This window comes from Dicentrarchus labrax, unplaced genomic scaffold, assembly GCF_905237075.1.
Source record: "Dicentrarchus labrax unplaced genomic scaffold, dlabrax2021, whole genome shotgun sequence".
Taxonomy (NCBI): Eukaryota; Metazoa; Chordata; class Actinopteri; family Moronidae; genus Dicentrarchus; species Dicentrarchus labrax.
In genome coordinates this window covers 13,896,898-13,922,165 of record NW_026136701.1, presented here as the reverse complement: position 1 = coordinate 13,922,165, position 25,268 = coordinate 13,896,898, and the positions used below count along the sequence as shown (strand labels likewise).

The window sequence follows — 25,268 nt, the reverse complement described above, 5'->3', positions numbered from 1 at the left end:
ATGGACCTCATTAACCTACATATAGTTATTAGTTTTCTTACAATATTTTTGCAGGATATTCCTAATTTCCTCACAGACCCCAACCAAAACCCCACCCATTCAACCTCCAAAACTGCCGCCACTGCCGGCTGACACAGAAATAGCCAGCTGTTAGTTTATCTGTGTTTTGGATGTTGGGATAGTAGTTGACACCAGGGTCTATCCTCCAGTCTGGTACTTAAACCTAGAGTAGGTAATGTATTTCAGAAGCATTTAGGTTATACTTATATAAAAAGAGAAAACAATCCCTGCTCAAATGTAGCAACCACAGGCCTTTAATGAGCTCAGCCAATAAGAAATAAGGTAAAATGACATGCAGTTACACTCTTGTACAATAGGTGGCGTTATCGGCACATTTAACGTTGCTTTGCTAAGAAGAAGAAGAAAAAGCCTATGAACATGAAAGGCACACTATGCAAGATTTTTACCTCAATATAACAGCTTCGAAGTCATTTCGATGTAAACGACCTGGTAGTATGGCGAATCATCCCGACAGCCATTGACAGAACCAGCAACGCAAGTCTGAAAGGTGGCGTCCCGCCAAATCTCGCGAGAATCACGGATTGCTTTACGGCGCGACGTCACATACATCAGCGACATAAGAAGCAGCCTCAATGGAAGACACTAGCAGGCTTTCACTCAGACGTGAATCATGGCAGATTCGGCGAAGAAACCGAAGAAAGCGCGGTCGGAAGAGTCAAGGAAGAGGAAACGAGAAACGGACAGCGAGAGGAACCGGACCAGAGTCCCACTCGGTCAGGCTTTCTCTCGTTGGCGAGAGTTAAAGAGCAGCACAGGATGTAACAGCGATGCTCACCTCGCGTTCTTGTTGATGGACTAGTGAGTAAATCCAAAACTTACTTACTTTCTATGTGGTATGTTGTTGCGCTTGTTTGTTGTATGTCAGTTCATTTACGAAGTTGTTTATTCATCCATTGTTGTTGATAATAATAATAATAATAATAATAATAATAATAATAATAATAATATTACCAGTTAACTAATGTCCAATGTCTAGTTAGTTAGAGTAGCGCAGCTGTTTGCAGACTTCCTAGTAAACACTCGCCTCCCTTCCCTGTGTTTGCGTCCTTCTATTGGCCAGCTGAACTCAGGTGTTGTGAGGTGTATTTATCACGTAGTCCTTATCTGGTTCCGATTTCGTATGGCGTGTGAACTGTGATTATCGTAATACTTCAAATAAAAGCCCGGGCTATTATTTGAAGTTTTACGGTATGCAAACTTTAGCTGGCTAACAGTGAACTCTCGACTGTACCTTTTACTTGAAATTGTGCTTTTTACGAGTCAATTACATCTGACCGAATTACAGAACCCAGGAATCATACCTAGTTTCACCCTGATCACCCTTGTTCACCACTACTCCTGTTGCAGAGAACATGCTGATCTTGCTCTTTTGTTCCAGTTACCAGCATCAGAAAGTGACGTCTACACCCAGCAAGGGTCACAAAGGACCACCAAAGCCACTGGTGTCCAGTATACAGGAGTCAGACCGTGATCGGTGTGTTTTTCTGCTCTATCCTAATAATCCAGGTTCTCTGGACATAGCACATTGTAAACTAACCAGTTTATCTTTTCAATTAGGGATGAAGATTTCCCTGTACCTGATGTCCAGCCATTCATCACAGAGACAGAAGAGGTTGATGTTTTGGAATCCAGGTGAGATTGCTTTCCCTCTGACATTGTGATCTGGTGTCTTTCATTGGAACACAAACGTGTGTGTGTGTGTGTGTGTGTGTGTGTGTGTGTGTGTGTGTGTGTGTGTGTGTGTGTGCATATATATATACATCAACTCTGATGTTATGAATTAATGCGACGTAGGCTAGCCTGCTTTATTGGTGTCATCTGGCATTTTGTAATGTTTACGTTACACTCAAACACAATAAATGAAATTTTACAGTAGGCCTATAGGCTATTTTCTTGTAATTTAGCTGCAATCATGTAAACAATTTAAGCCATCAAACGCGGTAAGCCACTTTATTATTATAGTATAAGTAGCCTAGACGAATGCTTGACATTATTATTATTATTATTATTATTATTTGTATTAGGCTACCATCACCAGTATTCCATCTTCGATAGCACAACATATACAATTATGCAGTAGCCTAATATTTTTATGAAATCGTTAAACATTACCTGGTCAGTAGACATCTTCGGAGTCTATCTTTGCCTGTTCGATGTCTGACGCTTCCATCCTACTGAACATGTACCGGTATACAGGGGGGGGGCGGGATCAGGCCGTGAGTGCAGAGACGCAGAGCCGTATATAGAGAGACGGCTCTGGTGAGTGTTTTTTACAACAGTAACGTTAAATACAAGTACACCGCAGTGACTCTAGGGGTAGCTGTTTGACAAAACCGGAAACTGCATAGTGTGCCTTGAACATGAACAAGCTAGCGCGCTGCTGAGCTGTAATAGTAGTGTCAAAGGAAAGGGAGACATGGCCGAAACCCAGCCAAAGAGGAGGACAAAGTCGGAAGAACAAAACTTGAAAAATAAGTTTTATGAACAGGAAAGGTCTAAGAGCCGCATAAACATCGGTAAGGCTTTCCAACGGTGGAGAGCCTTTGGAGCCGAGTGCACCAGCTGTGCGTACGCCTGAGTGTAACATTACATCCGACCTATTAATGTTCAATATGTCTACAACTCTGACATGGCCATTGTGGACCTCGTTGCGAGATGGCCTGGGTCAGTCCATGATGTTTGCATTCTCAGACAGTGGACTTTATTTGGAGTTTGAGGCAGGGAAAGTGGATGGTCTTCTCCTCGGAGACAGTGGATACACTCTGAAGCATTGGCTAGGACACCTGTTATAGCAGTGACGCCCGCACAAGAGTACAACTGCGCCTGAAAGCATGCAACAAGGAGGAACACTGTTGAACGCTGCACTGGAATCCGCAAACGCAGGTTAGTAAAATACAATATGACTAGAATATGCAGTGTGTAATCTATATAATGATGTAGTACATCATTTTTTGTCCTTATCTATATCTACAGTCAAGCCCTTTGAGATATGCTTGTGATAACGGACACTATAAATATAAATAGATAAAGGCCTATATTTTGAAATGATATTGACTGGCTTATTTCTGTTGCTTGTTAGGCGTCACTACCTCCACAGTGAATGAGTCCTGAACGTCTCTGTGTCATTGCTGCCACTGCGGTGCTGCACATCTGTCAATCAAAAGAGATTCTCCCTTCTGAGGCGAGGAGAAATGGAGCTGGAGGCAGATGAGAAGCCCTTTGGTCCTGTCATCCCTGAATAGATCATAAACCACTTATAGGACCTGGAAAATGTTTTTTATTGTAACAGAAGTTGGAAATGAACAAATGACCACTATCAGTAAAATGTACAATGAACCCTCATAATCTAACATTGCTGTTTTAAATTTTATTCTCATGTTTTTGCATTTAATAAATTTTTTTTTTATTTATTTTTTTTTATATTAAATAATATATTATAATTAATTATTTTTTTTTTTTGTGCCTTCCTGTACTGGTAAATCAATATAAAATAGGCCTAATGTATAAAGAAATACTCAACAAAAACAACAGTAAAACCAATCTTCTACAATTGGTTCTGAATGAATGAATTCACCTAATCATTGCTTCACGTGTATTCACATGGATGTGCTTCATAAGACCGTGGTCAGTCAGGCCTGATGCAATCTGTAAAGTCGAATCACAATGTCGGACATAAGAGTGAAGACCTGTTTCTTTACGGCCAGCTGGTGCACTCTGCTCCTCGAGGAGCAGTAAAGGAAAGGTGTATTTGTTTGGCTGTTGAGTTCAAATGTCAACACATATCAACAATCTTTCTCCAGAATGACTGACTACACCTTGAAATCCAGGATGTGCTCCGTCTTCGATTGTGATTCGTGGCGTCGCAAGGTGCAACGGTTCAAGTTACCACAGGATCCCGAGAGGAGACTGGAGTGGGTCCAGTTCCTGTTCGATGTCAACGGACAGCGCCTCAAAGAATCGTCCTGGACTGATATCACCATCTGCTGTGAACACTTCACTGCTGACTGCTTTGTACAGCAGACTCCGGAGACGGCCACAGTCCAGCTGAAGTCCAGTGCTGTCCCGTCACTGTGTATCAAATCAGAGCCGGATGAATCTGAGCCTCCTCAGGTGAGACTAAAATATGTGGGGGATTTTGCTTGAAGAGCTCAAACCTCCGGCTCTTAGTGCACAGAAAGACACTGAAGTTACACACTCCCACCGACACAGCAGATCAAAACAATGCTACAGACTGTTGACAACATATTTCCTGAGAGGTTTGTTTGTTTTGATACACAAACCTGTATGAGTGGGCGGAGTTCACACACACTTTGACTAGCAAACTACTTAAAATGGGTATCCATTTCATAATGAATTAATACTTAATTTAGATTACTCCTAAAAGAAAAATTGTCCGGAGCCACAGTACAAGTGTAATTGTTAAGTACAGCAGATGTGCCCAAAACATTGTGTGTTTTTTGCTAAACAAGTTGGTGTGTTTAAGTAGTTAGGATTGTATTACTTTATTACTTTACATCATAAAGTGACACACTTACAAACCAGGGTTTGGTAAAAGTTTAAACAGATAAATAAGCAGGTATGTTAGGTGTTCATGCTGGAGGTATTTCCATATTTCTTTACTACAAATACAACAATTACTCTGGGGATCCAGCAGATAATAGACATACTCCACCATGTGCTACCTTAAGAGTTCAGTCTCTTTTTAATGTAATTGTGAATCCAAGAAGACTATATATAGTCTACACACTGCCCAATGTTTTGACCTCTTAACTTATTATATAAATATTGTTAAATTATTTATTATTTATTTATTTTATTTTTTTGTACTAATTTTATTAAATAAATAGGTGAAATGATTAGTTGATTTTCATCAACTCTTCATCATAAATCATTGTAAACTTAATATCTTTAAATTATGTACTCCGACAAAATAAGACATTTCAACGTTCACCTTGGACTCTTGGCATTTTTTTTATTATTTATTGTTTAGTAAACTGAATGATTAATCAAACGGTAGAAATATCAGCAGATTGTTTTTATAATGAAAATGATTTTTAAAAAAGCCCTATAAATTGGTTCATTAATATAATAAATCCTAATGTGTATGTTCCATTTTACCCATAGCACTTCTTGTTCTTGTGTCTTTCACAGACAGTGTCAGCAGATGAAGATCACAGCACTACCACCGGGGTCGCTGATATCAAAGAGGAGAGCGAACCCACGGATGAAACGGAGGAATCGGGCGACGAAAGTGAAATAGATTCAGATGAAGATTGGAAGCCAGTGAATGAGCGTTTACTGAATAAAAAGCTTCATAATGATGAATCTGATGAAGAAAGCGAAGGTGACAGTGATAATAATCCTCCGCTGCCCCCCAAACACAGTCAGCTCTGCACAGATTGTGGGATGTTTTTCAATAAACAGAAGCCTCACACGTGTGAACATATAATTAAACCCTTTTCCTGCAATATTTGTGGGAAGAGATGTGTTAGTGAGGTCGCTCTAACATCTCACAGCAGAATCCACGATGCAAACTATGAGCACACATGCAAATACTGCCACGTTACATTCAAAACCAAGGTGGACAAACGCACACATGAGCAGATTCATCTGTGTGAAGGAAAGCCATATAAATGTCCCGACTGTCCAGAGACGTTCGCCACATACAAGGAATGCAGAATCCACCTGGAGGATCACAGAGGCCCCCGAAAGTTAAAGTGTGACTTCTGTGGGGTTGAATTTGTCACACCACTTTCTCTCCAGAGACACTTAACCGTGCACACAGGAATGAAGCCGTTCAAGTGCTCAGTGTGCCAACGTGGCTTCAAACAGGCAAGCCACCTGAAGTCCCACATGCGTCTGCACACCGGAGAGAGGCCTTACAAGTGTCAGCATTGTGACAAATGCTTCAATCACAACGTGAGCTTGAAGAGTCACGTACAGCGTTACCACTCGTCCAATTCTGGACGTGAACAGAAAACAGAAACGATAAATCAGAGGGAAAGTGACGCTGCTGATGCTGAGAGTAACGGGAACAAGAGAGGTGTAGATTCAGGGCTTGATAATGCAGAGGAAGAACAGGAAATGGAAGAGGAGGAACAGAAGGAGAAGAAAAATAAGAGAAGCACAGGTCGACCCATAGGAAGGCCGAAGCGCTATGAATCAGACAACGTAGCTCTGGACGTTCAGGTGGAAGGTCAGTGTTCAAACAGAAGGACTGAAAAACGACAGGCGCAGAAGGTAAAGAAAACACAGCGCGGTGATGAATTTAGTGAGGACCAGCCGAGTGACAGCGACATGTCCTTTGATTCAGTGGAGGAGGAGGAAGAGGAGACGAGCAAGAAGATGATAAAGAACACAGCGAGATCAAGGAACAGATCAAAAACTTCCAATAGTGACTCAGACTTTGACCAAGAAGAAAGAAAGGAAAAGAGGAGCCAGAACAGTGGTAGAAGTTCAGGGAGGCGCAGAGGAAGACCCAGAAAAAATCTAGTGGTGTGAAGATTCTTAAAGAATTCGGTTTAAATAATAAAGTAGACATTTATACAGAACTGGACTGAGTTCTGAGAAAAATTAAATAATGTGACCAAACATTGGCTTTTACTGTGAAGAGAAGCTGTTGGTTGGATTTGAAAGTACTTTTGAAATGTGTTACCTGATGTTTAAAGTATGAGATCATATTGGATAAAAGTATATTAAACAGGGCTGATCTTCCTTTCTGTTGTCCGAAACTTTATTCTTCATCATACTGCTATGTGCAATAATGACTGATCTGTAAACTGTCTGACAGTCACACACTCTGCTGAGAGGAGAGGTATCCTCCAATCTGGTACTTAAACCTAGAGTAGGTAATGTATTTCAGAAGCATTTATGTTATACTTATATAAAAAGAGAAAACAATCCCTGCTTATACAGTGGGTACGGAAAGTATTCAGACCCCTTTTAAATTTTTCACTCTTTGTTTCATTGCAGCCGTTTGCTAAAATCAAAAAAGTTCATTTTATTTCTCATTAATGTACACTCAGCACCCCATCTTGACAGGAAAAAACAGAAATGTAGAAATTTTTGCAAATTTATTAAAAAAGAAAAACTGAAATATCACATGGTCATAAGTATTCAGACCCTTTGCTGTGACACTCATATTTAACTCACATGCTGTCCATTTCTTCTGATCCTCCTTGAGATGGTCCTGCTCCTTCATTGGAGTCTAGCTGTGTTTAATTAAACTGATTGGACTTGATTAGGAAAGGCACACACCTGTCTATATAAGACCTTACAGCTCACAGTGCATGTCAGAGCAAATGAGAATCATGAGGTCGAAGGAACTGCCCAAGGAGCTCAGAGACAGAATTGTGGCAAGGCACAGATCTGGCCAAGGTTACAAAAGAATTTCTGCAGCACTCAAGATTCGTAAGAGCACAGTGGCCTCCATAATCTTTAAATGGAAGAAGTTTGGGACAACCAGAACTCTTCCTAGACCTGGCCGTCCAGCCAAACTGAGCAATCATGGGAGATGAGCCTTGGTGAGAGAGGTAAAGAAGAACCCAAAGATCACTGTGGCTGAGCTCCAGAGATGCAGTAGGGAGATGGGAGAAAGTTCTACAAAGTCAACTATCACTGCAGCCCTGCACCAGTCGGGGCTTTATGGCAGAGTGGCCCGACAGAAGCCTCTCCTCAGTGCAAGACATATGAAAGCCCGCATAGAGTTTGCCAAAAAACACTTGAAGGACTCCCAGACTATGAGAAAAAGATTCTCTGGTCTGATGAGACCAAGATTGAACTTTTTGGCGTTAATTCTAAGCGGTATGTGTGGAGAAAACCAGGCACTGCTCATCAACTGCCCAATACAATCCCAACAGTGAAACATGGTGGTGGCAGCATCAGGCTATGGGGATGTTTTTCAGTTGCAGGGACAGGACGACTGGTTGCAATTGAAGGAAAGATGAATGCGGTCAAGTACAGAGATATCCTGGAAGAAAACCTCTTCCAGAGTGCTCAGGACCTCAGACTGGGCCGAAGGTTCACCTTCCAACAAGACAATAACCCTAAGCACACAGCTAAAATAACAAAGGAGTGGCTTCGGAACAACTGTGACCATTCTTGACTGGCCCAGCCAGAGCCCTGACCTAAACCCAATTGAGCATCTCTGGAGAGATCTGAAAATGGCTTTCCACCAACGTTCACCTTCCAACCTGACAGAACTGGAGAGGATCTGCAAGGAAGAATGGCAGAGGATCCCCAAATCCAGGTGTGAAAAACTTGTTGCATCATTCCCAAGAAGACTCATGGCTGTAGTAGCTCAAAAGGGTGCTTCTACTCAATTCTGAGCAAAGGGTCTGAATACTTATGACCATGTGATATTTCAGTTTTTCTTTTTTAATAAATTTGCAAAAATTTCTACATTTCTGTTTTTTTTTCTGTCAAGATGGGGTGCTGAGTGTACATTAATGAGAAATATAATGAACTTTTTTGATTTTAGCAAATGGCTGCAATGAAACAAAGTGAAAAATTTAAAGGGGTCTGAATACTTTCCGTACCCACTCTATGTAGCAACCACAGGCCTTTAATGAGCTCAGCCAATAAGAAATAAGGTAAAATGACATGCAGTTACACTCTTGTACAATAGGTGGCGGTATCGGCACATTGAACGTTGCTTTGCTAAGAAGAAGAAAAAGCCTAAGAAAAATGAACATGAACATGAACAAGCTAGCGCGCTGCTGAGCTGTAATAGTGTCAAAAGAAAGGGAGACATGGCCGAAACCCAGCCAAAGAGGAGGAGAAAGTCGGAAGAACAAAACTTGAAAAAGAAGTTTTATGAACAGGAAAGGTCTAAGAGCCGCGTTAACATCGGTAAGGCTTTCCAACGGTGGAGAGACCTCCGAAAGTTGAAAGGCATGAAGACGGATGCGGAGGTTGCTCTGTTTCTGCTCGATAGGTGGGTAACAACATCGGTGTATGTCTCACTGAAACAGCAAGTCAGTGTTATATAACAGATATATATATATATATGTTATATTCTGCTGTGCTTCGGTCTCTGTCGTGGTGTGTGTCTCTACAACGTTAGTGAAGGGTTGTACAACCACGATGACCTGAAAACACACGTTTGTTTTAGATTATTTGTGCTGATGGATCAATAGAAAGGTTATGATCGGTAACGTTACTTTATTTGTTAGCTTACCTTCCAACCTAACTTACTGTCCTTACTGTAGTTCTATAAAACCAATCTCAGATTTTACTGTGTTGTGTTTGGGATGCTGTTTGTGTGCTTGTATGTCGTTTGTTTGATGATGTTTCCTATTATAATCAGTGGTGTAGTGATGCCTGAAGAAGTGGATATACTCTTTAACTCGCTCCAAATGTTTATTCTTTAAAGCTGTCCGCCCAGCAGAGGATGAATGCCCTACTCTTTACCCTTGCATATTTAGTTCACACTAAAATGGGACAGTATTTGCATATTGTCACTCAACTTCTGCTGCTTGACTTCAGGCAGTATGGATCAATATGAAGGTAACATTAGCCACAGAAGAGGTGCAGATTTTGCATTCAGTACTGGCCTCAGGTAACTGTGAGCTACATACAATTATGCATTGTTAGTATACAAGTGTTCCTTACTTCATCAACTAAAGAAAACTGAACAACTACTGTATTTCATGTCTACACCATCCTAGAAAAAGAAATCAGCCTGAAGTATGTGCATCAGAGAGAAGTGGGTATATCCAATGTTGACCTGAAAATAAGTGGGTATATACCTGTGTATATGCTGGACTACACCACTGATTATTATGATTGTTTTGCTTTGGCTATGAGAAAAGAGACATCTTCTTTCTCCTGCTGTTGTTAGTGTCATTGGCTTGGCAATTCACATCCTTAAATTTGGAGGGGGGGCAGAGCCTTTGGAGCCGAGTGCACCAGCTGTGCGTACGCCTGAGTGTAACATTACATCCGACCTATTAATGTTCAATATGTCTACAACTCTGACATGGCCATTGTGGACCTCGTTGCGAGATGGCCTGGGTCAGTCCATGATGTTTGCATTCTCAGACAGTGGACTTTATTGGGAGTTTGAGGCAGGGAAAGTGGATGGTCTTCTCCTCGGAGACAGTGGATACACTCTGAAGCATTGGCTAGGACACCTGTTATAGCAGTGACGCCCGCACAAGAGTACAACTGCGCCTGAAAGCATGCAACAAGGAGGAACACTGTTGAACGCTGCACTGGAAGGAGCTGGAGGCAGATGAGAAGCCCTTTGGTCCTGTCATCTCTGAATAGACCATAAACCACTTATAGGACCTGGAAAATGTTTTTTATTGTAACAGAAGTTGGAAATGAATAAATGACCACTATCAGTAAAATGTACAATGAACCCTCATAATCTAACATTGCTGTTTTAAATTTTATTCTCATGTTTTTGCATTTAATAAAGTCATCTTTTAATTAGTTAATTGTTGTGATGCTGAATAATATATCATATATAAATATGTTTTATGTTTGTGCCTTCATGTACTGGTAAATCAATATAAAATAGGCCTAATGTATAAATACATAATATAAAAATAATCAACAAAAACAACAGTAAAACCAATCTTCTACAATTGGTTCTGAATGAATGAATTCACCTAATCATTGCTTCACGTGTATTCACATGGATGTGCTTCATAAGACCGTGGTCAGTCAGGCCTGATGCAATCTGTAAAGTCGAATCACAATGTCGGACATAAGAGTGAAGACCTGTTTCTTTACGGCCAGCTGGTGCACTCTGCTCCTCAAGGAGCAGTAAAGGAAAGGTGTATTTGTTTGGCTGTTGAGTTCAAATGTCAACACATCTCAACAATCTTTCTCCAGAATGACTGACTACACCTTGAAATCCAGGATGTGCTCCGTCTTCGAATGTGATTCGTGGCGTCGCAAGGTGCAACGGTTCAAGTTACCACAGGATCCCGAGAGGAGACTGGAGTGGGTCCAGTTCCTGTTCGATGTCAACGGACAGCGCCTCAAAGAATCGTCCTGGACTGATATCACCATCTGCTGTGAACACTTCACTGCTGACTGCTTTGTACAGCAGACTCCGGAGACGGCCACAGTCCAGCTGAAGTCCAGTGCTGTCCCGTCACTGTGTATCAAATCAGAGCCGGATGAATCTGAGCCTCCTCAGGTGAGACTAAAATATGTGGGTGATTTTGCTTGAAGAGCTCAAACCTCCGGCTCTTAGTGCACAGAAAGACACTGAAGTTACACACTCCCACCGACACAGCAGATCAAAACAATGCTACAGACTGTTGACAACATATTTCCTGAGAGGTTTGTTTGTTTTGATACACAAACCTGTATGAGTGGGCGGAGTTCACTCACACTTTGACTAGAAAACTACTTAAAATGGGTATCCATTTCATAATGAATTAATACTTAATTTAGATTACTCCTAAAAGAAAAATTGTCCGGAGCCACAGTACAAGTGTAATTGTTAAGTACAGCAGATGTGCCCAAAACATTGTGTGTTTTTTGCTAAACAAGTTGGTGTGTTTAAGTAGTTAGGATTGTATTACTTTATTACTTTACATCATAAAGTGACACACTTACAAACAAGGGTTTGGTAAAAGTTTAAACAGATAAATAAGCAGGTATGTTAGGTGTTCATGCTGGAGGTATTTCCATATTTCTTTACTACAAATACAACAATTACTCTGGGGATCCAACAGATAATAGACATACTCCACCATGTGCTACCTTAAGAGTTCAGTCTATTTTTTAATGTATTTGTGAATCCAAGAAGACTATATAAAGTCTACACACTGCCCAATGTTTTGACCTCTTAACTTATTATATAAATATAGTTTAATTATTTATTATTTATTATTATTATTTTATTTTTTTTGCTAATTTGATTAAATAAATAGGTGAAATGATTAGTTGATTATTCAGTTGACAGAAAATGATCAATTATTTTGGTAATTGATCAATGGTTTAGTTCTTTATCAGACATAAACTGTAAAAATGCTGTAATTTCTCAGCTTCTCTTCATCATAAATCATTGTAAACTTAATATCTTTAAATTATGTACTCTGACAAAATAAGACATTTCAAGGTTCACCTTGGACTCTTGGCATTTTTTTATTATTTTTTGTTTAGTAAACTGAATGATTAATCAAACGGTAGAAATATCAGCAGATTGTTTTTATAATGAAAATGATTTTTAAAAAAGTCCTATAAATTGATTCATTAATATAATAAATCCTAATGTGTATGTTCCATTTTACCCATAGCACTTCTTGTTCTTGTGTCTTTCACAGACAGTGTCAGCAGATGAAGATCACAGCACTACCACCGGGGTCGCTGATATCAAAGAGGAGAGCGAACCCACGGATGAAACGGAGGAATCGGGCGACGAAAGTGAAATGGATTCAGATGAAGATTGGAAGCCAGTGAATGAGCGTTTACTGAATAAAAAGCTTCATAATGATGAATCTGATGAAGAAAGCGAAGGTGACAGTGATAATAATCCTCCGCTGCCCCCCAAACACAGTCAGCTCTGCACAGATTGTGGGATGTTTTTCAATAAACAGAAGCCTCACACGTGTGAACATATAATTAAACCCTTTTCCTGCAATATTTGTGGGAAGAGATGTGTTAGTGAGGTCGCTCTGACATCTCACAGCAGAATCCACGATGCAAACTATGAGCATCCGTGCAAATACTGCCACGTTACATTCAAAACCAAGGTGGACAAACGCACACATGAGCAGATTCATCTAAGTGAAGGAAAGCCCTATAAATGTCCCGACTGTCCAGAGACGTTCGCCACGTACAAGGAATGCAGAATCCACCTGGAGGATCACAGAGGCCCCCGAAAGTTAAAGTGTGACTTCTGTGGGGTTGAATTTGTCACACCACTTTCTCTCCAGAGACACTTAACCGTGCACACAGGAATGAAGCCGTTCAAGTGCTCAGTGTGCCAACGTGGCTTCAAACAGGCAAGCCACCTGAAGTCCCACATGCGTCTGCACACCGGAGAGAGGCCTTACAAGTGTCAGCATTGTGACAAATGCTTCAATCACAACGTGAGCTTGAAGAGTCACGTACAGCGTTACCACTCGTCCAATTCTGGACGTGAACAGAAAACAGAAACGATAAATCAGAGGGAAAGTGACGCTGCTGATGCTGAGAGTAACGGGAACAAGAGAGGTGTAGATTCAGGGCTTGATAATGCAGAGGAAGAACAGGAAATGGAAGAGGAGGAACCGAAGGAGAAGAAAAATAAGAGAAGCACAGGTCGACCCATAGGAAGGCCGAAGCGCTATGAATCAGACAGCGTAGCTCTGGACGTTCAGGTGGAAGGTCAGTGTTCAAACAGAAGGACTGAAAAACGACAGGCGCAGAAGGTAAAGAAAACACAGCGCGGTGATGAATTTAGTGAGGACCAGCCGAGTGACAGCGACATGTCCTTTGATTCAGCGGAGGAGGAGGAAGAGGAGACGAGCAAGAAGGCGATAAAGAACACAGCGAGATCAAGGAACAGATCAAAAACTTCCAATAGTGACTCAGACTTTGACCCAGAAGAAAGAAAGGAAAAGAGAAGCAGCAGCCAGAACAGTGGTAGAGGTTCAGGGAGGCGCAGAGGAAGACCCAGAAAAAATCTAGTGGTGTGAAGATTCTTAAAGAATTCGGTTTAAATAATATATAAAGTAGACATTTATACAGAACTGGACTGAGTTCTGAGAAAATTAAATAATGTGACAAAACATTAGTTTTTACTGTGAAGAGAAGCTGTTGGTTGGATTTGAAAGTACTTTTGAAATGTGTTACCTGATGTTTAAAGTATGAGATCATATTGGATAAAAGTATATTAAACAGGGCTGATCTTCCTTTCTGTTCTGTCAGTCACACACTCTGCTGAGAGGTTCATTTAATTCTACAGACATCTGACAGGTCATCTTTTGTACTGGTATAAAAGCATTGATTCTCAGTAGTGTTGGGTGTGTATTTAACGTTGTGGGACTGGAAAATGAAATGAAAAATGGTCTCCTTAGTGTCACTTATTTATATTGGCTAAAGCTTGAAAGAGTCAGTTAATTATTATTTTAAAAGGCACATTTTCTCACTGTCTTCACTCTACTTTGGTATAATTTACCATGTTTTGAGGTATCTGAGATATCTGTCTAATAAAGAGATGAATTTGGTTTGTAGTGTTCACATCATTGTACGAAGCTTTGTTACATTTTAAAATTAAACTAATATATTTTCCAACAGTGTCTCTCTCTCCCCTGAATAATCCACATACATAACGTTTTATATTTGTTTTAATGAGGCTGTCCCAAATAAAAGTAGTTTAGTAGCTGGCTCTGTGACATTTTGTTAGAAAAATTGGCTTTTATGGGCTTCATTAACCAACGGAGCCCCGGAGTGGCCATAGAGAGTATAAATATACATCATGGCCAGTTTTACTGCATCGAGCGCTCCAAATGCTGTTTTGTGTGCATGAGATACACCTATGTACCCTGTTAATCTGTTTTGCTTATAGAGTATGTTGATTCAGTAAATAATGTAGTTTAAGCCCATACTTTGGTGCAGCATCAATGTACATTGCTATTAGTTTGTTATTATGATAAATATTTCCATTCCCTGTGTAAGAATAGTTGCTCCTGTGATGTTAGAGAGCCACCATGTGGTCAACTTGAGTATTAGCTTTTCTGTATTGTCATTTTATAGTATAACTCGTTTAATATAGTGGTTCAACCCATATTAGTCGATACTCTCTGTTGTTGTATAGGAAACCTGGCCTATAATTACCATCTAAAATATGTGGTAATTTTGCTTTGACAGCTTAAACCTCTGGCTCTTAGTGCACAGAAAGACACTTCAGTTACACATTCCCACCTACACAAACTGTTGACACCAGGTTTGTTTTTATGTACAAGCCTGTCTTGAGTGCACAAAGTTCATTCACACAGTGTCTAGCACACATTAATTGACAGAAGTGCTGCCTGTTATTTGCTTATTACATGAACACATCATATAAATTATTCATTATAAAAGAGGTCAGTGCCACTCTCTAGCTTTATCTAACTAATAAACAAATATTAGTTAGAGAAACATTACGTTATTTTTTTAAGGTAGACAATTTGGTGTGTTTAAGTGGTTAGATATTTATTATTTTTATTTTAAGTGACACTCAGGGTTATCTAGGTGGTTGTTTGTGATGTTTTAGTTTTGCAAGGTCAAAAAACAATGGCAAAGACATAGCGTGGAGTGGAAAAGTAAATAAAAGTAAGTAGGGAATAGGGAATATTTCACTCAAAATGCATAATATATGTGGCTGTCTCACCCTGTTCTGTGGCTAATGTTAATTTCATATTGATCCTTACTGCCTGGGGTCAAGTAGCAGAAGTTAACTGACAATGTTCAAATACCACTGGCCCTTTTTTTCTTAAATATGCAGTTGTAGTCTCACATGTCACTGTTTATAACACGGGGTGTTTATCCTTTGCTGGATGGGCTGCTTTAAAATCAAATTTAGGGCATAAATTAAGATTACATCCACTTCTCCAGTTCACCACTACACCACTGACAGTAGCTGTTTGCTGTTGGCCTGTGGCACACCATAAAGTTTCAAGGGAGAAAACTTTGGGCACTCCTGGTTAGTTGTCTGACGCTATGTTGCGCCGGGATACGCCTGATAACAAACCACGCGAAGCCTGACACTAAGCCCCGCCCACCCCGCTGTCAACACTGCCCGCCACTGCTGCAGATATACAGTTAGCCGTTAGCTCATGTGTGGGACGGTGGTCTGTCCTCAGCCCCCCTGAAACCGCAACGCTGTCCGGTTACTTTTAAAAACTGGATCAGAACCGGCGTCCAGGATGTGCTCGGTGGTCGGGTGTGAGTCGGGGCGTCGCAGTGTGCAGCGGTTCAAGTTACCGGAGGATCCCGAGAGGAGACTGGAGTGGGTCCAGTTCCTGTTCGATGTCAACGGACAGCGGCTCAAAGAATCGTCCTGGACTGATATCACCATCTGCTGTGAACACTTCACTGCTGACTGCTTTGTACAGCAGACTCCGGAGACGGCCACAGTCCAGCTGAAGTCCAGTGCTGTCCCGTCACTGTGTATCAAATCAGAGCCGGATGAATCTGAGCCTCCTCAGGTGAGACTAAAATATGTGGGGGATTTTGCTTGAAGAGCTCAAACCTCCGGCTCTTAGTGCACAGAAAGACACTGAAGTTACACACTCCCACCTACACAGCAGATCAAAACAATGCTACAGACTGTTGACAACATATTTCCTGAGAGGTTTGTTTGTTTTGATACACAAACCTGTATGAGTGGGCGGAGTTCACTCACACTTTTTTTCCTAATAAAGTCCTTTAAATGGGTATTAATTTCTTATTGAATTAATACATGATTTAAATTAATCATTGGCCAGAGCCACAGTACAAGCACATGTTGTTTTTGGTAAACTATTTGGTGTTTTTAGGTATTAACAAACGAGGGTCTTATCAGAGTGATAATTATTGATCAGTTTATATTATTATATTTATAGTTATTGTTCCTCCTTTCACTATTAAAGAGATACATCAGTAATAAGCAAGTATGTTAGTGTTTATATACCAAATTTCCTTCTTACAAATAACTGATTAATTAAGAAACACATTAAGAGTTATAACAGGAATACTAAATGCAACATGTAGAGTACATTATATGATTCACACTTAAATATTTGTATTGCCCCCAGTTGAAGGTTGTTTGTGCTGACAGGATGTTTAATGTGTCTTTATTGAGCCAGAACCCTGTAGTACTGTTGATGCTGTATAATGAGCACTTGCCATGTCCTCAGTATATAGATAATAACATAATAATAATAATAACTAAAGGAATGTGATACTGTGTTACCCCCTCTGCTCACATTTACAGGCCTTTTGTGTCGGTGTACACACTAAGCTTTCATTCATTTTCGTATATAAAATAAATAATGTATTAAGGTACTTTCAGTGTATAAATCAACCAAACACATTTTTGGTGTGTTCTGTGTAGCCTTTGTTACCACAATTCATAGTCAGTCTATGCTTATTTAGTTTCTTTTTTTCTTTTTTGTGTTACTCTGTAGGAGCCTGTGGAAACCCCAGAAGTTGACCCTCAGTGTGATCAACCTAAAACATGTGATAGTCCATCTTCCTATTCTGATGAATCAGGACTGATTTCATTCGGTAAGAAACGTAACGTTGTTATAAATTAATAAAAACTGAGCGGCAAATGTTTTCTTTTTCTGTGAATAATAAACTTTAAATGTACTTTGCAGCTGCCGGAGAAAGCCCAGTGCCAAGTGTTACTTCAGATGGTTTCATGTCTGATTATGGACAGATGCTACAAAATATTGTGAACATTGATATGATCAGAGAAAAGTAAGTTCATCCTCTGTAACAGTTGTCCTTTTATTGCACCAGACTGGCGTTTTAAACCTGTGTCTCATTATTTATTTATTTATTTTTGTTTGAATAATTTTTTAGAGCTGCACTTCTACAGATGAAAGGGAAGTACGTCGTGAATGAAAACCGACTCCTCCAGTTGTTCAGCCGCAAGTGTCCGTTATGTGGTTCTAAGGTAAAGATGGAGAAGTTCACCTATGGGGTGCTCATCATCTTGAACCAACAGTGCCTTCAGTGTGAGTACAGGAACCAGTGGAAAAGCCAAGTCAACGCCAGCGTCCCAGATCAACACTCGAGAGGAGGCATAGATGTAACTCCAGAGACGCAACAGGTAGGATGCTACAACGTATCCACTGCCAGCTTAATATCTTTTTAATTGAATTGTGCATCCGAGTTTTTAAACTGAAACCATACACAAGCTACACCCATGAGCCATAACATTACAACCACCTGGGCACCCACTTGCATCAGTGAGCCATGAGTCAACCCGTCTCTATGTTATTATTCATAACTATAATGCTTTTGATGAGTTATTTCTTTGTGAGCTCTGTGTGACACCAAAGAACATAAACATACACATCAGAAGCATTAAATTGTTTCCCAAACTTCTGTCCAAACCGTCCGTATTACTCTTGTTCGTTCGTTTGCAAAAAGTCAGTGTGAACAGGAACCGGACCAGAACTAAAATGCAACAATTTATAATATTTTTCCCCTGCTCTGGAACAAATGAACCTGGTGTGAATACAACCAATTCAAGTCAATTATCAAGCAAAAATAGTGTAGTGGAGTGCTGGTTTGGCTGCTTCTGTTCATCATATATCATAGTAAACTGAATACCTTTAGATGTTGGACATTTGAAGACTTTGCCTTGGACTCTTGGCAGCGTGATCAGCATTTTTTTACTATTTTTTGTACTTTATGTAGAACAGATAATTAATCAGTTAATTGAAAAAATAATCTGCAGATTGTTTGATAATGAGGAATGAATTGTTAGTTGCAGCCCTCCAAATAGGCCAGTTAGTGCAATAAATCCTAATACTATCTGTTCTTGCTCCTCTAGGGTTGTCTGGTTCCATATTAATCCTGTACAGACTTTTTCCTCATACCCATTCTTGTTATTGTATCTTCCACAGACAGTGTCAACAGATGTCAACCACAGCACTACCACGGGGGTCTCTGACATTGTTGCTGTTATTGTTGAGAAGAGCGATCCCACGGATGAAACGGAGGAATCGGGCGATGAAGGTGAAATGGATTCAGACGAGGATTGGAAGCCAACGAGTGAGAGTTTAATAGACAACCAGCTTCACAATGATGAATCTGATGAGGAAAGCGAAAGCGAAAATGATTATTATCTTCCATTTGCCCACAAACACAGTCAGCTCTGCACAGATTGTGGGATGTTTTTCAATAAACAGAAGCCTCACACGTGTGAACATATAATTAAACCCTTTTCCTGCAATATTTGTGGGAAGAGATGTGTTAGTGAGGTCGCTCTAAATTCTCACAGCAGGGTCCACGATGAAAACTATGAGCACCCGTGCAAATACTGCCACGTTACATTCAAAACCAAGGTGGACAAACGCACACATGAGCAGACTCACCTCATTGAGGGAAAGCCCTATAAATGTCCCGACTGTCCAGAGACATTCGCCACATACAAGGAACGCAGAATCCACCTGGAGGATCACAGAGGCCCCCAGCAGTCAAAGTGTGACATCTGTGGGATTGAGTTTTACCGCGTCCTCGCTCTCCGGAGACACTTAGCTGTGCACACAGGAGCGAAGCCGTTCAAGTGCTCAGTGTGCCAACGTGGCTTCAAACAGGCAAGCCACCTGAAGTCCCACATGCGTCTGCACACCGGAGAGAGGCCTTACAAGTGTCAGCATTGTGACAAATGCTTCAATCACAACGTGAGCTTGAAGAGTCACGTACAGCGTTACCACTCGTCCAATTCTGGACGTGAACAGAAAACGATCAATCAAAGGGAAAGTGACGCTGCTGATGCTGAGAGTAACGGGAACAAGAGAGGCGCAGATTCAGGGCTTGATAATGTAGAGGAGGAGCAGGATACAGAAGAGGAGGAGCAGGAGGAGACAATACATACCCCTAAAAAGAAAAGGAGCTCAGGTAGACCCATAGGAAGGCCGAAGAGAAATGCAGCAGGCAGCTTGGTTCTGGCAGAGGAAACGCAAGGTCAGTGTTCAAACACAAAGACTGGCGGAGCAAAGGAGCAGAAGTTAAAGAGAACCCGCTGCAGCGATGAAGAGATTGAGGGCGAGCTGATCGAAAGCGACATATCCTTTGAGTCGGAAGAAAGGAGCGAGAAAGTGACATCGAACACGTCAAGAGGGAGGGCAAAAAATTCTGACAGTGACTCAATTTTTGAGCCCGAAAACTCACCGAAAAAGAGGTGCAGCAGCAAGAGGAGTGGGAAGGGCTCGGGGAAGCGCAGAGGAAGACCAAGAAAGAATCAAGTAATTGAAGACACATAAAAACACATTGAGCTGGAAAAACAAAAACAGTTACCGAGTTGAGCATTTAGTAAGAGAAATACACTTTCGAGTGTCATAAGGTCTTCCGTGACGTTTCACATGCACACTGGAGTGTTTTCTTTGCCTTTTACTGTTAACACATACATGGTGTTAAGTGCCTGTGTTGTAAATATTCAGTAACTCCATAATAGTTTCATTTACTGTATATAAACATCGGATGTGTTCATTGGCGAAAGGATGGATGGTATGTGCATATTCTGCTTTATTATACATGTCTCCCGGGAAGCCGTGACAGCATGGCCGTCATTCGCATGCACAATACCAGGTCCTGAAATTAAAGCATCTAAATATATAAACTTTATTACGTTTATACCTTCGCTTTTTCTGCTGTGACATGTCAGAATGCATTTTGGCTGCTGTGTTTGCGACATCCAAATTAAACTCTTGAAAACTGAAGTGACTTCTAATAATGCTACATCATGGACAACAACTAGCAGCTGCCAGGCCTTGCAGATTCATGCATCCATGCAGTGTGTAAATCCAATATTTCTGTCTCCACCCCACAACAATAAGAGTGAAAGGATTTGGTCTTATTTGTGTTGTGAGCATTAAGAAGTTACACTGAATCGGGATAGAGATCGGGCTCAAATTAGTTAACCTGCACTGTGGAGGCAGAAATGCCGGAAATGGATGTTGTAAAACCTGCCCAAATAAAAACAAAAAAATCTGCAAACCAAATATCACTGGGGCCAAGTTAGGAAATAACCCTTTAATTTACAGGACATTAATTACGTAGTACTGTGAAGAAATAGGCAAGAAATAACAGTAAGTAATATAGTTGTATTGGGTAACTGAAGAGTTAGATGGAGGCAGAATGTAGAGGTTTGGTTGGAAATTATATAGGAATAATTGTTAAAGTGAGTGGTATAGCCCACATACAGGGTAAGACAGGTGCATTGTCTAAAGTATGCAAATAATAAATCAAATGCACCCTTCTAAGCACTTTGTGTGTTTGTGAAGTAAAGATGCACACAGAAACCTTTATAATGGGAGAGAACAACCCATTGAAGTCGCACAGATTGTTTGACCTGTTGTGTAGTTGGAATAAAACTGAACATCATATATATATATATATATATATATATATATATATACACAACTTATTTTTGTCACTTGTCTTTTATGAGATTTGTGCAAGAAACGACTGCCTGCCACAAACCCACAGTTCTCCATATCAGACAGAAAGCTGCAGCAGGAGTTGACTTTAGCCAGCAGGAAGTTCTGGAAAGGCATTCAATTCAATATTCTATTGAATAGGTACGGAAGAGGATTAGGGCCAAATGTGAAAATTTTTAAAGTAAAAATAAGTTTAAGAATTCTTTAGTTTAAAATCAGAATTTAGAGAAAAACTTATTTTTTATTTTTTACTTTAAACTCAAATAAAATGTTTATATTTGGCCCAATTTATTATTAGTATAATAATAGTAAAGTAATAAGTAATAAATTAAACATAAGATTTATTGTAACCCAGGTCAGACCTGAACCACATCTCTGTGTTGAACTATGCAAACAAAGTCTGCAGCAGTAGAGGAGTTCATCCTGTAAACATTTACTGCTTACAGTAATTAAAGAAAAATACCAATATGTGGATTGTTTAATTAATGGTTTTAAAGTTATGTTATCAACAAGACACTCCACAACTACTGCAAAACAAAACAAAATGGATATAAAAATAGGTTAAATAGAAGTATGTCTTGTGAAATGTCTTGTAATTGGGGTTGAACTGACCTTTTAATTTGTGTTGCTCTGTAAAATTTACTAAACTCAGTAGCCCCACCTGGAAATTAGTAATCAGATTACAGTGGTATTTAGTAAAAATGAGGATTATTAGCAGGATAACAATTTTAAAATACACTTCTGATGCTAAAAATCTTTCCAGTTTCCATTTCCTTTTTAAAGGTTACATTGTTCTGTTGTCTTATAGAAAACACTTTCATCAATACTTCTTATTAAAGTTTATTTTGTCTTGTTTTTGGTTACATATTTCACGTTTAGGTCATCCTAAAGTAACGGGAAGTAATGAGGTGACGTTACTTTAATTTTGTGATACTTGGATTGGGTTACTGACTACATTTTTTAAAAGGTAATTATTATATTGTAACCCCGCGTCTAACCACATGTTACTGAGTCTACTGTACACGGTGGTTATATAGACACTGAAGGCTTTATGTTACCTGACGAGTTTTGAGGTTGTCTCAGTTCAAATAATTGAAGTTTACAGCATTAATAGTGGCTCTATTGTCGCCAACCTTTGTATACAAGGTAATCTTAAAGTAAAATTTAACGCCGGTGAACGCCAGATACAAAACCAGGCGAACCCCGGCCACAGAACCACGCCCACTCCGTTACCACTGCAGCCACTAGCACAAACGGCTAACCGTTAGCTCGACCCCGCGGTTGCCGTTGGAAAGCAGTCGACCGGGACTCATAAAACACTGAACCGTAACGCTGTCCGCTCACTTTCAAACCTGGAGGAACCCAACCGGGGTCCAGGATGTGCTCGGTGGTCGGGTGTGAGTCGGGGCGTCGCAGTGCGCAGCGGTTCAAGTTACCGGAGGATCCCGAGAGGAGACTGGAGTGGGTCCAGTTCCTGTTCGATGTCAACGGACAGCGGCTCAAAGAATCGTCCTGGACTGATATCACCATCTGCTGTGAACACTTCACTGCTGACTGCTTTGTACAGCAGACTGGCTCGGTTCGGTTAAAGCCAGGTGTTGTCCCGTCACTGTGTATAAAGTCAGAGCCAGAGGAGCCTCTGGAGAGCCCACAATGTGTGGTGAGTCTGCTTCCTGATAGCCCTTCACATCCAGTTTAATGCATGTGCAATGTAAATACATACATTAAGTGATCAATCATAAAGACCACAGGCCATTAGCCACAGAGCCCCCCTTGTTTTCATTGATAAGGTTTATCAAACTAAAGAATGACACTCTTATAAAGCAGGATAATGGAAATATATCAGTTTAAAGGACAACTGCGGCGCAAAATGAACAGAAGGTTAATAACACCTGTGTACCGAGGTGGTCTGTCCTCTGGGATGTTTTAATGTTAATCCAACGTGACCAGTATTTTTAGCACAAACCGATAGTTACCTTATAACGCTGGTCAACGGGGCACACAGTAACGTGAAAACAAACCTATTTCTATACCACTAACAAGGCTCAAAATAGCACCACGCTTACACGGTAGCATAACGAGGGCCCCTACCTGTAAACCAAGCATTGAGAACTTTGTAATTGTAAAGACAGTTTATTAAAAAGATAGTTTAGAACAACAGTAGCATTCACGTGTACAGGCTGGGGCCATCTTGGGAAAACAGTCATGCAACCAGTGGGACTGTCTGAGATGTGAAGTGACTCTCTGAACTCACCTTGTTGCAGGAAGAAAGCACTCAGCATGAAGAGAAGCACTCGTTGTCAATGTCTTCAAATTCGGTTGAATGATCCGCCCTCTGTTTAGTGTGTATCCTGTGGAAGCGCTAGTCTCTGTTGCGCTCAGTGCTTTCTTCCTGCAACAAGTTTCAGACCAAGGTGGCCTATGTATCCCACTAATGCCTGTTGATGCAATATGGAGCGTTCCTTTTGTCTTGTAATCGCGACGTGCAGCTCGAGAGCGACGTCACATCTGTGTTTGAAAACGAGTAACCGCGGGTTTCTGCGTTCTGTTTGGCACACAACACGACGAGCTTGGTTGCAATAGGCAGTTGGGACGTTTCGGAACGTTTATAGTGATTATCTGGTTTACGGTGTGCCCACCGCGGATTTCACATGTTCATTACATATTACACAATCATATTTCACAGTTTGATATCTGAATATGTGACGCGTTCCATCAAAATGAGTCGGATGTCGCAGCGGCCCGTTTGTGTAGAAACACGTTTTTACAAGAAAATACAATTTTGGTCTATTTTCAGTTTTTACATGTTTCTAATTAAATAAAGTCTCAGCTTTCATACCATGTCAAAATTAATGTAAAATACAAAGGATAAATATAGCTAGCATAAATAAAACGAAACAGGTGTCAGAGTTCAAAACACCGGCTAGCGTGTTTGTCTCATCTACGTCATCTGTCAACTGTCAGTTGGACATGGAGACAGATTGACAGATTGACTGATTGACAGCTTGGACAAAATTAATTTTCGCGACGACTAAATTGCTCGACTTTTAAATTCAATTCCTGTAAGACATGCTACGACAACTGGATCGACCTTATTACGGACTTTTTCACCGCACTGGCAGCTGAGAGTGAGAGTGACAGCGGCGGCTCGACCTCCGGTATTTCGCGCTACCGACACCGGCCGGCTCCGATCGCGATGGCGAAGAAAGTGAGTGTGACGGAGGCCAGGAGGAAGATGGTAGCATACAATGTCTCTGATTATAATGATGTAAAGCAGTAAAGTTTATTTATTTGAATATAAACTGTCTATAAATGTCTTTCAATTCATTTGGAATATGGCGGAATGTTGATTGCTATCTTTAGAGCGCTTTTTCTCAAAAACAAGGTTTGGTGACAGTCAACCTTTGGAAGGGCGAGTCTCATACAATTTTTGGAGTAGAAAAATAATTTTGGTATCGCCATAAAGCTGAGACTTTCCTCTTTACAGCCATGAAGAAAACTCAAAATGTGTTTCTGGGTCAAAGTGACTCAAAATGATGGAGCAGGTCACATATTCTGTTTTGGTTAACGTTACCGTGGCTACTGCTCTGCTTTCTGCTCAAGACCCGGCACTGTTGTCATAGCAACATGGAGCGTCTCTAGCCAATTTCAGCTGCACAAGCTACAAAATAACTAATTAGGCGTATTTAACACATAATAAGACTGTAGCGACATGCCTATAGGTAACATTATACAGTGCTGTGTGTACGACTTCTTCATTTGGTTACAACAAAGACAAAAGTGCTTAAAATAGTAGAAAACCACAATGTTTACTACGTGTGATGTTCGGAGTAGCCATCTTGGTAACTGAACTCGGGGTCTTCTGAGTTCAGACGACTTCAGGAGTCGTTTTTCCGACCTCGGTGCGTTCTGTTTACAACTTCCGGTCCGTAACTCAGGAAATCGACTCGCAGATCGAGTCGGTTGGACAAAAAGAACGCACCAATATCCCACACATACCAAGGATTGTATTGGAAGCACTTTGCCGCCATCTACTGGTCGAATGTGAACTACATCCGGTTGATGAAACGTGAAGTGTCGGCTCGGCAGAGCACATGAATT

The 25,268-nt window shown here is 40.6% G+C and overlaps 2 protein-coding genes across 11 annotated transcripts in view; both read left to right on the top strand.

Moving 5' to 3' along the window:
- The window catches only part of LOC127360853 (myoneurin-like), a 34,939-nt gene that overhangs the window by 4,737 nt on the left and 4,934 nt on the right, over positions 1 to 25,268 (top strand). The window contains exon 1 of one of the 2 annotated variants that reach the window (XM_051395341.1): positions 22,422 to 22,827. The exons of the other annotated variant lie outside the window; for it this stretch is intronic. Coding sequence (XP_051251301.1) covers positions 22,546 to 22,827 — 282 coding nt within the window. The 5' untranslated portion in view covers positions 22,422 to 22,545. Of the gene's footprint in view, positions 1 to 22,421; positions 22,828 to 25,268 lie in introns of those variants that run through there. 2 annotated transcript variants of the gene reach the window in all.
- LOC127360397 (RE1-silencing transcription factor B-like) lies at positions 427 to 20,447 on the top strand. 9 transcript variants are annotated; one of them, XM_051394876.1, is made up of 8 exons: positions 427 to 879; positions 1,460 to 1,555; positions 1,639 to 1,713; positions 10,924 to 11,233; positions 17,178 to 17,277; positions 17,370 to 17,472; positions 17,578 to 17,827; positions 18,630 to 20,447. In XM_051394876.1, the coding sequence occupies exons 1-8, from the start codon at positions 692 to 694 to the stop codon at positions 19,989 to 19,991; spliced, it is 2,484 nt and encodes an 827-aa protein (XP_051250836.1). In that variant the 5' UTR covers positions 427 to 691; the 3' UTR covers positions 19,992 to 20,447. The 9 variants fall into 9 exon arrangements, with proteins under 9 accessions (XP_051250836.1, XP_051250801.1, XP_051250940.1 ...); XM_051394841.1 differs by lacking the exon at positions 10,924 to 11,233 and adding an exon at positions 3,882 to 4,191 and having other exon boundaries at positions 429 to 879; XM_051395100.1 differs by lacking the exons at positions 10,924 to 11,233; positions 17,178 to 17,277; positions 17,370 to 17,472; positions 17,578 to 17,827; positions 18,630 to 20,447 and adding exons at positions 3,882 to 4,191; positions 5,233 to 5,661; positions 12,798 to 14,255 and having other exon boundaries at positions 445 to 879.